Below are 12,385 nucleotides of genomic sequence, written 5' to 3'. Positions count from 1 at the left end.
TAGATTGAGTTTTCGTGCTTCAACATATCCACATTCTGACACTGTATGTGATTTAATTCACAAATTCCAGTTTGTTTAGTTCACGACGTACCACGAACTGGCAGGACCACACTTTTAACAAAATAGAAGGTTGTGGAGTCCAATAAGGACCATGCAAAACAAATAGCATATTGTGAATGGTTTCAGCGATTGGTTAACTGGGATGGATTTGGTGTTTAGATCTAAAATTTTTCACTGATGAGGCCTGGTTTCACCTATATCGCCACATTAATTCCCAAAATTCACGAATTAGGTCATCAGAAAATTACCATGACTTAAAAGAAACACCATTGCATGCATAGAAAATCAGAGTGTGGATTGCCATAATGCGAGTGTGAATTACGGGGCTGATCTTTTTCGATAATATGCTCATTTCCAATGTCTATTGTTCCTAGATAATTTATCCATTAAAATGAAATCTGTCATTCATTTTTCCAACAAGACAATGCTGCTGCTGATATTGCACTCTAGTCCCTATGACTTTCTGATGAAATCTTTGGAGACAGAGTAATTTCAAAGGGCTCTGGTCCTTGCACTCACCGGATCTGTCTCCACTCAAACTATTTCCTTTGAGGTGTGACTAAAAGTTTGTGTATCAAAATAACCAAAAGGATATGATCTGAAGACAGTGATAATGGATTATCTGCATTTGAGTTCCACATGAAACATTGGTATTGGTGTTTGCATATAAATGTTAACATGTTGAACTATGGCTTCAAGAAAGTGGAAAACATTGGTGAGTACAGTGTGTTTAATTGTGATTAATATAATCAATTAATTTAATTGTTTTAATTGTAATGTAGTTGAATTCCACCCCCCAACATAACCCAGCCCTTAGCTTATGCAGTGACACGAATGTGCTGCCAACGTTCCACCCCCAGCAATGCAAGATGCAGGGAGTTCGCTGATTTGGAGAGACTCTGCAGGTGCATTCTATAATTCTCTCAGTATTATCTGGTTTAATTGGACTACATTTAATGTTCATCTTGTAGGATATTTTGAGGGCAATGTCCATTCTGTTAAACTGCTCCTACAAGTCTGTTGCTGTCTCCCACAGCATATTTTTTTGCTAACATCAGAAGTTTTATTTCTTTTCCATGAATTTGCTTTATGGTATATACTAACAATTTTTACTTTGATATGATTTATTTAAAAAATAAAGCCACTGCTTATGCAGGAAAGTGACTTCCTCGAAGAAATTCGTGTCAGCTGTGGGCCTCTACATGCAAAAGATTATCGATATAAAAAGTGCACTTGTGTCTGCAGGAAGGAGAGTAGTTAACTTGAGACATCTGGTGTGCAGGAACATGCACATGCCGTCCCGGTTATGTCGGGGAAGTATGCGAGCGACGCTGCGACTCGGGTTGGTTCGGCCACGGCTGCACGCAGATCTGCCAGTGCCACGATGACAACAGCATCGGCTGTGACCCGGAGACGGGCCGCTGCATCTGCAAGCCCGAGTGGAAGGGTGAGTCTGAACCTCTCTGTGTCCGGTGTAGTTACTTAGCTCTGCTGGCACAGTTGTAGAGTATGTCTGCATCTTATGAAATCTCTTTTTCCTTGAAGACGGGGAAATAGTGCTGTAGTACGTGAGTTGACAAAATGTCATTGACCACAACTACTGAATATTTCTGTCCATCCTGAGCTGAAAGGATGCTGGCTTAGCCTTTTTGACAAGCTAAAGCATGGACAGTTGAAGACACACATTCCATGCTGGACATATGGGACACCTGTTACGGGGGCTTAGAGACGGGGGGGGGGGGGGGGGGGGCATTGATAGACCATTCTATTAGTCATTATATAGTAATTTCTAATTGGTAGAAATTATATTGTAAATTGTTTTTGTAAATGTCTGTTCAGGTACTTTGAGGCATTTTTTTTTTCATATTTTTGATGAGGTCAATTATGTAAACATATTTTTTCCTGTAATGCTGTTGTGAAGTACTTATTAAGAGATACAATCTCTTAAAAGTGTAACACAGTGAGTCAAATACTAAAAGTAGAAACTATGTCTATATCTCGAGGAAGCATAACTCACAGCATACAAATTACCCAGATTATATTTTCTAGTATTTGAGAATGAGGACACTTACTAACTTCCAGTAAGCCTTGTACACAGTTTCAAAACTTTTGCTCACTGACACACCACCCACTCCCACGACCCTTACAAAATAATGAGAGAAAAAAAAACTTCATTATCGGGCACAGCATTTTAATTTACTAGTAATTCTGTTTGCAACTTTTTTTTGGACCAGTATCAACAAATCCCGACAAACAGTTCAGGATGTATGATGTCATAAACGTTGCCGTGCATGATAAATTAGGTTTTATTAAAATGGAGCACAAATTACCCAGAGTTTACTCTTCCATTGTTTGATAATGAGAGCACTTATACCTGACTTGGAACAACAAAGCGATTTGACACTGGAAGACAGTTTGCCCGCATCTTGTGGTCGTGCGGTAGCATTCTTGCTTCCCACGCCCGGGTTCCCGGGTTCGATTCCCGGCGGGGTCAGGGATTTTCTCTGCCTCGTTATGGCTGGGTGTTGTGTGCTGTCCTTAGGTTAGTTAGGTTTAAGTAGTTCTATGTTCTAGGGGACTGATGACCATAGATGTTAAGTCCCATAGTACTCAGAGCCATTTGAACCATTTTGAAGACAGTTGAGTGTGTAAAGGTGCGATGTTATTTGTTAGCAGGTGTGTTCGCATGCCACATGGCTGTATGTGCAATAGCTGTGCAGTTGCGTACTGACTACCTTCTCACGATGCATTTTAACGTGCAGTGTTGAGTTCGCTTTGCAGGATCGTAATAGCCTTGTCACTTAATGAATGAATTCCTGTGATTCTATTTTACTGTTATTTATGTATCTCAACAACTGCAACAGGAAGCAGACTGTTTTTTTACAATAATCAGAAAAATATACATTTAATTGATGTTTTCAATATGAAAGGGGTGGTGAAATAGAACTGAAATGTTCATTTAAATACAATAACTCACAAACGTAAAATAGTATAAAATACTTGCATACTTACGAATACTGTAGTGTGCGTGCAGTACATAATACTTGTGCAGGGGGGGCATTCCTTAATAAGATGATGATATTTATTGAGGAAATGCAGTATACACCATTCAGTTAAAAATATGAAACACAAACATATAAAATATGAACAAATTATGGCAAAGGACAAATGCTACATAGTTCAAAGTCACTTTCTTCATCAGTATGACCATTGTGTGTGTTCTAATCTGTGCAAGAGTTGCTGATTACACCATTTCTGTGTGGTGTAAAACATTACTTCTCTTCTCTGTTGTTATTTGTGCCACTGCTTCCTCTAACAGTTTCTGAATTTCTCTCACAGTGAAGTTTTTGTTATTTGTTGCCAAATAATGGTAATGTCCTCCCAAAACATTTTTATGGCTTTGAAGTGGTAGTGGTATGGTGGAAGCCTGAGAATGTGTGGCCATGTTGTTTAGCCACTCCATTCACAACAAACTGTTGAAACTGTAGCTTATTTGTTTTCACTGTATCCATCTGATGGAAGTCATCCTGAACTTTCACATTGTAGCATTTCAGCCACTCAACAATGTTGCCATCGTCAGAGCTTTATCGTCAGTAATTGAATGGTAAGCAGCATTAGCCAATACAGTGACAGACAGCTGGTCTAAGTTTTCCAATAGTTTGTTGTGAACCATTTAAGAAAACTATCATGGTTTATCTCCTCGTGATAGACGTTTGTTTTCCTTGATTTGTAAATGAGCCGTCAGATAGGTATGAAACCAGATGAAATTTCGGCATGCCAACATAGTAATTCTTTTGCCCCTCCCTGGAAGAACAGCAGAACTTCTGCATGTACTATTGTCTGTCCAGTCTTTTCTGGTGGAATGATGGCATATATCTACATGTGATTGAGCCATACAATATCTTTGAATGACACTTTAACAGTGTTTATTAAAAATCGAAAATGCCACACTCCAACATCACCAAAAACAGAGGACTCTGACGAACATGAATAAAGAAGTCTTGCTGCCACTGAATAATTCTGCCTTGCGAAGAGTAATGCATATTTTTCTTATACTTGGTTATTCTGTTCTATGACAATATTTGTGTACGTTGCAACGAATAGCATCTTGTTGGAATGAGCCCAAGTTTCTTAATTGTTGTTCTATTCTTCTCCTATCCACTGTTTGGATGAGCTAGGCTCTTTCCCTTCTGCACAGTATTTATCTTTATAAATTTTGATCTTCAAAATGTCTTTAGTTCTTTTGACAATCTTCATTAGAGACAATATAATCACACTTCTCCTTCTCAAAATATTCACATACCAATATTCACATGTCTGGTCATGGAAAACACGAGAAGATCACTGAACTTTCTGTTTAGCAGACATACTTTTCTGTACCCTTCTGCTGCAGGCTTCAAACATTTTATGGCACACAATAATCTCGTAACAAAGGGAAACAAAGCACACAAGGAAATGGATCACAGCTGTTTAGGCTACTGGCTTCAAATGTCTGCAACTGGTTATAGTAGCTGTAGCATAGAGAATTAACAGCACTGAATGGAACAGAAGGTGCGATCAATTGCATTCTCTGATTAACTGTTCCTATGGTAGCAGCTCTGTAAACAGCTTCATGTCAGTCACTTTGTTGTTCTCACCCAGGTATAGTGACTTCCAATAAACTGTACACATAATTTCAAACATTTTCTTGCTGAAATGTTTTAATGCTTAATACCAAGTATTTAACACATTAATTCATTTTTAAAATAATCAGATATTTGAACTTGTTTTATTCAATGGAGTTTGATTCTTCAGAGAACTGGGGGTGGCAGGGTTACTGTGCTTTTGGTAAAGGGAAACAACAGAGACAGACCTGATAGAGTAACTACCAGTAAACTCCAGATTGCTTAAAGAACTGAACTTGAATGCACAAAACAGCTTCAAATTGATTTACAAATGAGTTAAATATTTGACACTTAGCATGTAAAATCTTTATTGTTCGAGACACTCTGTTTTAAGCAAAAACTAGTTTTTCCTGCATCTTGTGTTTATGATGCTTTACCTCCTGAACTGTGTGTCATGCAGTGATATAATTTTGCACGTAAATTTAGTGGTATATGTGGATACTGTCCATAAACTGTGTTGTGGGATAGAGTTGACAGTAAAGAAGTATAAATTAAAAGTCGTGTCTGATGTTGAAGTTTTAGTGTATGAAAAGAGAGAGTGTGGCACTGGCAAGTGATAAACTTTTTCCTTTCACCATATCGTTGTGGGGGAGGGGGTGATTGTCAAGGATAAAAAGTTTCATAAAGTTTTGAAATTATGTGTAAAATTGTTGAAAGTCCCTGAGTGCTCTCATTCTCAAATACTGGACCAATAAAGTCTGGATTTTACCGTGCCGTCAGTTACGCACAATTTTTGTCATTAATACTTGTCTTATTCTGTTGAACTTTCAGTGCAGGATTATGTCTCTTAATGAGTAGATTATGACAGAATTCAAATTTTTAAATTCGGTCAATAATCATTCCATTCCCCCCTCTCATCCCTCCCTTCCCCCCACAAGCCATTAGATATGCATCCTGCAAGTGGGTCTTGGTTCTGGGATGGTTGCTTGGTAATATAGATAAGTAATATGACTGATTTGGAAAAGAGACAGACAGCTTTAAGCATTTTTATCTTTCATTTGAATGGGTCTGCACCGTTACACCAGAACCAACATTTTTACATGAAAATTTAGGTTATGATGGACAAAGGGTCTTTCTTGTGAAGAAATTTATTGGATATAGAGTGCGTCCGTAACACTGACACAAAAAGAGAGAGAGAGAGAGAGAGAGAGAGAGAGAGAGAGAGAGAGAGTGTGTGTGTGTGTGTGTGTGTGTGTGTGTGTGTGTGTGTGTGTGTGTGTGTGTGTTGTACCTACAGAACTGCTGTAACATTGGCCTGGTGTTGTCTTCCCCGGAACAGGTGTGAGTTGCGAGACCCGATGCGAGGAAGGCAGCTACGGGGAGAACTGCTCGGAGACCTGCATCTGCCAGAACAACAGCTCGTGCGACCCGCAGACCGGGGAGTGCGTGTGTGCTGCTGGCTGGGAGGGCCCTGACTGCACGCAGCCGTGCAAGCTCGGCTTCTACGGGCTGGGCTGCAAGCAGAGATGCCCTGAGGTCATATACGGTGCGTCCAGAACCAGCTATACACATTCCTACTCCTTTACTGCTTTTCACGAAAACAAAAGCTGCGTACAGAAAATGAAAAGTGTGATGGCTAATTGTTACATATGAAGTGGCAACTACAGTTAATACTAGCAGTACCAATACATTTCAAATAAGCTGCATATTCGAAACAACCTTGGTAACGTGTGGGCAGGCATTTTGTTGTTTAGAATATACTACAGGAGTTTCACTGGGAAGCCCTTACACTTCCTTTATGCAGTCCCTATCTCTGTGATTTCTGTATTTATTGGAGCCTTGAAGAAAGACACTTGTGGCTGTCCATTTCCTTTTGATAGAGAGGAGTGTGCTTGAATACAATTGTGGTTCCGTAGGCAACAGCAAACATTTTTCGATGAAGGCATTGACCATCTTGTCTCACAGTGTGATTAATGTATTAACAGTTATGGCAGTTACTTTTGAGATACTGATCAGCTTATTTACTTACTTCCTTTTCTTCTGTCTCATTTTCATTTGGCTGCCCCCCTGTATCGATTTGCAGCGATTGCAAAGATACGCCTAATCTATGAGGGTAATTTGAAAAGTTCTTGGAATGGAACAGAAAGAAATGACTTACCTCAGTGAAACTTCTTTATTTTTCAGTGAAGTCTCAGTGTATACTAATGCACCTGGTACATCGATGTTCCAGTGGCTAGATCCCCTCTTGAAAATGAGATTCATCCAGGCCTGCAAAATACCCATCAGCTAAGACTGTCGGTTCTATGTTTGAAGACAATATCTGTCCACCAAAAACAGAGTGATCTTTGAGTAGAGATATAAGCCTGATGGAGTCAAATCAGGTGGCAGAGCCAGGTTTGACACCAATTCGTATCTTATTTCATATATTTTTGCCATAGCAATGACACTTGCATGTTGGTGCACATTGTATTGACAGGAGGTGACATTCTTCCTTACGAAACCTGGCCTTTTTTCATGTATCTTATGCTGTATTGGTATGTGGAGTTACTGTAGTATTGTCCTGTAATAGTTTGACCAATGGGAAGATAATTTATCAGCAGAATCCTTTTTGCATATCAGAAAACTGATGCCATGATCTTTCTGGCCGACTTTACTGCTTTAGTTTTCTTTGTTGGTATTGAATCAATATGTTTCCACTGTTTCGACTGTTGTTCTGTCTCTGGGATATAGTAGTTGACCCAAGTTTCCTCTGTGGTCACAAACTGGCACAAAAAGTCCTGTTGGTTGCTATAAAAACAGTTCAAATGTTGTTTGGACATTTCCATTCTGATGGATTTCCGATCCTACATAAAGAGTTGTGGCACCCATCCATCAGATAATTTGCTCATACCCAATTCCATTGTTAAAATGTGATATGCTAATTCAGGTGATATCTCTGCAGCATCAGCAGTTTCTCCACTTTCAAGTGGCAATCCTCCATGACCATTTTATGCACTTTTGCAATAATTTCTACGCTAGAGGCACATGTTGGTCGATCACTAAACACATCGTCATCAAAGCTGCCCCAACCAAATTTAAACTCTGTTGTCGACTTGGAAACTTGAAGGAAATTGGCATGAATTTCCTTTCCTTTCATATGTTACTTTATGAGGTACATAATGACTTTTCACATCTTGATTTTTTAAATGATATTATTATTATTTAAAGTTTTCCGTCTTCTCAATCATTACATGGAAACAACAGCAAAGAGAAGTCCCATCACAGATCTCTGCCCAGAGCTCTGATGCATCAGGTGTTCACTCATAAAGGATGACCTATTATTGCATGGGAACGCCTTCATGTTTTGGTGGTGATTCTTCAAACGTTTGAAACTGTCCATGTAACTGTAGCTTGCAGAGTGGCATTTAACAAGCCATTCTTCCCGTGCTCTGTATCTTAATATATAGTACAATGGGAAGTACCCTCTGCCATGCACTTCACAGTAACTTGCCGAATATGAATGTAGATGGAGATGTGAAAGTAGATGTACACGGTGCAAGAAACTGCCTAACAAAGAACAGTCAAACATGGCACTGGTAGAGTCACCTCGAAGCAGGCAATCACAGCTCAAGTTTCAGAACATGGGGTGACGGTCACAACGTGAAACACAAACCAGTTTAATATCACCACCTGGTGAGGAAGTGTGCTAGCAGCAGGGTGAACCACAGTGATGCAAGTTAATTGCACTGGTAAGACTCGGTGGGAGTTTTCCATCATTGCTGGGTAGTGTCAGTCAGTAGAAAGGTGTCGGCAGAAGCTCACACTTACATTACATATACATTCCATCTAATGTAGGAAGACAGTGCTGCATTTGTCTGTCACTTTTTCTATATTTCCATGTAATGTGACAGACCCCCAGATGTATGAAGCGCAAGGCTAGCTTTTACACTGCATAGAAGGTTCTTCATTTTTAGCAGGTGGTTGAAATACTCTCCATGACAAAAAAAAGAACCACAAAGGAATTGTCCAAATGGGACAGAAATTGGTAGATATGGTGTACATGTGCAGACAAACTAATGATTACAATTGCAGAAAAAAATGGATGATTTATTCAAGAGAGAGCCTCACAAGTTAAGCAAGTCAATAATGTGTTGGTCTATCTTTGGCCTTTAGACAAGCTGTCATTCAGTTTGGGATTGATTGATAGGTTTGTTGGATGTGTCCTCCTGAGACATACTGTGCCAAATTCCATCCAGTTGGAGGGTCCTGCCCATAATGCTCCAGATGTGCTGAACTGGGGAGAGATCCAGGGATTTTGATGGCCAAGGTATGGTTTGGCAAGCACACAGACAAACTCTCACCGTGTGTGGGCGGGCATTATCTTGCTGAAATGTAACTCCAGGATGGCTTGCCATGAAGGACAACAAAACAAGGCTCAGAATATCATTGACATCCCACTGTGCTGTAAGGATGCTGCTCGTGACAACCAAAGGGGTGCTGCTATGAAATGAAATGGCACCCCAGATAATACCTTCTGGTTGTCAAGCTGTGTGGTGGGCAACAATCAGGTTGTTATTCCAACGCTGTCTGGGGCATGTCCAGAGAGGTCTTAGTTAGTCATTAGGACTGTGTTCAAAGCAGGACTCTCTGAAGACAATTCTACTACAGTCAGTGGGACTTCAGGCTGACGATGCGTCTGGAGATGCTCTATACAACGATGGGACACCAACCTGACTGTCACCCATAGTATTGCTGTAACAACCAGGAGTGATACTCCTATCAATCAATACTAATCTGAATAACTGCTTGCATAAGGGTCGGAGGTGGACCAACATGTTATTGACTTGCTCAATTTTTTGAAGATATTTCTATTGAATAAATCATCCAATTTTTCTGAAATTATAATCATTTGTTTGTCTGTACATGTACATTTCTACTGATTTACATACCACTTGGCTAATACCTTTATGGTGCATCTTTTTTGTCTTTAATGAATATGAGCTCGATCGGCTGATTCTTGTCGTAGCTGCACCAATGTATGGCAGAACATGATCTTTTGTTCTCTTTCATTCTGTTCTCCTCCTTTGCTCTTGTTACTGCATCTCTGTGCTCCCAGCGCCTTCTCAATTTCCTTAGCCATACTAGAGAGAGCTTTCATAGCTTGCACGTCATATCTGAAAGTTAGATGTATTTCTAAGCCTTGCTAAAATGTCATTAGTGGATGCTTTAACTTATATCTGGTTTAGTCTGCAGCTCTGAGGTGTCATCTGCCTCATTGCTCTGAACAACTGAAATGTGCGTGTATTACCATCTTTCGGTATACAGATTTCACTTTAGTGTTTCGTATACAGTTTCGCCAATTGTTACCGATGCTTCTGGTTCCACTGAGCTTTGTGGTTTTATTCTGCAGGTATTCGTGCATGCGACCACGTTACTGGGCAGTACTTGTGCCGGCCAGGTTACATAGGACTCACCTGCGAGCATCCGTGCCCTATCAGTACGTACGGCCTCAACTGCCAGAATAAATGCACCTGCAAGAATGGGGCGGACTGTCACCATGTTACAGGTCAGTATACAGTGAGATTATAAGTTATGTGTGTGTATACGGTTGTAAAGTGATGATGATCACGATTCCACAAATCAGAAGAATTTTCGAGTTTGCCATACAAAATTAAAAAGTTTACCTCAGTGCTACTGCACAGTTGTTAAACATTCGTGCTATTATAGAACATTTTGTCTAAAGTTATATGCTATCAAGGAGATATTTTCATCTCTTCTCCCATGACTTACATGATTACCAATTGCAGATGGCAACAGCAAGGTACAGTAGATGAGTACCACTTTATATTGTCAAATGGTCATCTAAAATCAATAATAATAAAGAAATTATAACCACCTAGTCCCCCTTATCTGATTCCTTGTAGAGAATTCTCTCGGTGAACTTTTTGCATTTGATTAACACAGAATTCCAAGATTTCGACGATATTCTACACACCAGGTAATGTTGTAGGTACTACAGGTCTCCACACACACACACACACACACACACACACACACACACACACACACGCTCACACACAGCACCCCATCTTCAGTCATGAAGCCTCAGTTCCTGAGGTTCACCTTCTATCGTGACACTCCTGTCCTCAATCAGTTCAGTGCCTTCTGTGTCACAAACAGCGCAGCATGTGAATGCCTGTGGCAGGTTCCTCACTGACGTTCTCCCCAACCATTCTGCTTAATGAATTTTATTGTAGCTTTGTTTGGTGAGTTCCAGTTGCTGACAATTCCTGATGATGTGTGCATGAAGTCCTCTGTCACCTCAACCAAGTTTTTGTGGTTTGTATCTAACCAGGGCATGCCTGGGGTCGATTTCCTGCTTCTTTTTTCCATTTATGTGACTTTTATTCTGTGGATGTCAGTTGGCTCTGTTCTCATAATCTGACAATTTTGATGACAGGAGTTGTTCATAGACAGCCAGTCTCAGTGTGCCCAATCTCATTCATTGCCATAGCCACCTGTTTGGTATGTGTCGAATCCCACCAGACTGGTGCTGCGTATTAAGCACAGTGCCAGTGCAGCTGTAGGAGCATGTTAGGCTGTGAATCCCAGGTGGTGCCAGTAAGTTTACAGATGGTGACATGTCAAGAAAATACTTTTAGCTTTGTTTCTTGGCAATGATCTTTGTATGTGAGACTTCAGTCCAGCTGTACTCTCAGGTGTTTCGGAGTATCATAGTGGCATACTTGTTGTCCTTTCTAGGACATATTTAAATTTCTCTTGGCTTCCCAGTTTCTCAGGTGAGAGGCAAAGACCTGTGTTTTTCTGAGATTTGGCTTTAGGTTGTCATCTCGTAATGCTTGTCGATCTCTCAGAGGACTGCTGTCAGCTTAGTCTCCACTTCCTCAAAGGTTTTGTCTGCAGTTGCTGTGTCATCTACACAAATAAATCATCTTGTTCCAGGCTTGGTTGTTTGGCACTTGTATAGCAGGGGTGCCAATACATCACCGTGAAGGAAGTTGTTATGTGTGTCGACAGAAGTGCCGACACAGTGTTATTATGAAGGGGCCGAATAGGGCACGCGTCAACTCACGCCGTCCTGCGTTAAGTCTGAAACAGGATAACTATTGAATGGTAGCAAGAAAAGTACGTAGTTGCTTTATACTTAACTTTTATTCTCTGATGAATACAGCGTTCTTCTTGAGACATTTATACTATAACTCTCAAAGTAGGTAAGGCTAATGGCGCCTTGCTAGGTCGTAGTCATGTGCTTAGCTGAAGGCTATTCTAACTGTCTCTCGGCAAATGAGAGGAAGGCCTCGTACGTCTAGTCGCTAGCAATGTCGTCCGTACAACTGGGGCGAGTGCTAGTCCGTCTTTCTAGACCTGCCATGTGGTGGCGCTAGGTCTGCAAGTACTGATGGCGGCGACACGCGGGTGCGACATGTACTAATGGACCGCGGCCGATTTAAGCTACCACCTAGCAAGTGTGGTGTCTGGCGGTGACACCACATTCCTCCCCCGCAAATCGGCGAACGGTCGTGTTATAAGGCTTCCGCCCGCCGTGGGGAGGGCCCCATGTTGACGTATGCGATGAGGTGGGGAGCCTAACAACAGGCGAGGCTGCGCCACCCGCACCCGGCCATTCGGTCCGAGGGGAGCTAGGAAACGCCTGGAAACCTACTCCAGGGTGCACGTCAACATGCGGCGTATGCGCCCGTAATGAGACAGGGTCGACCTCC

The 12,385-nt window shown here is 41.0% G+C and overlaps 1 protein-coding gene across 2 annotated transcripts in view; it reads left to right on the top strand.

Moving 5' to 3' along the window:
- LOC126109414 (protein draper) overlaps window positions 1–12,385 on the top strand; it is a 450,571-nt gene that overhangs the window by 400,327 nt on the left and 37,859 nt on the right. For both annotated transcript variants that reach the window (XM_049914450.1, XM_049914449.1), the window contains 3 exons: window positions 1,343–1,507; window positions 6,004–6,210; window positions 10,054–10,209. In XM_049914450.1, the coding sequence (XP_049770407.1) occupies window positions 1,343–1,507; window positions 6,004–6,210; window positions 10,054–10,209 (528 nt within the window). The remainder of the gene's footprint in view (window positions 1–1,342; window positions 1,508–6,003; window positions 6,211–10,053; window positions 10,210–12,385) is intronic.

This window comes from Schistocerca cancellata, chromosome 12, assembly GCF_023864275.1.
Source record: "Schistocerca cancellata isolate TAMUIC-IGC-003103 chromosome 12, iqSchCanc2.1, whole genome shotgun sequence".
Classification (NCBI taxonomy): Eukaryota; Metazoa; Arthropoda; class Insecta; order Orthoptera; family Acrididae; genus Schistocerca; species Schistocerca cancellata.
Note: the sequence above shows the minus strand (reverse complement) of the source record. Positions and strands in the feature narration are given on the sequence as shown.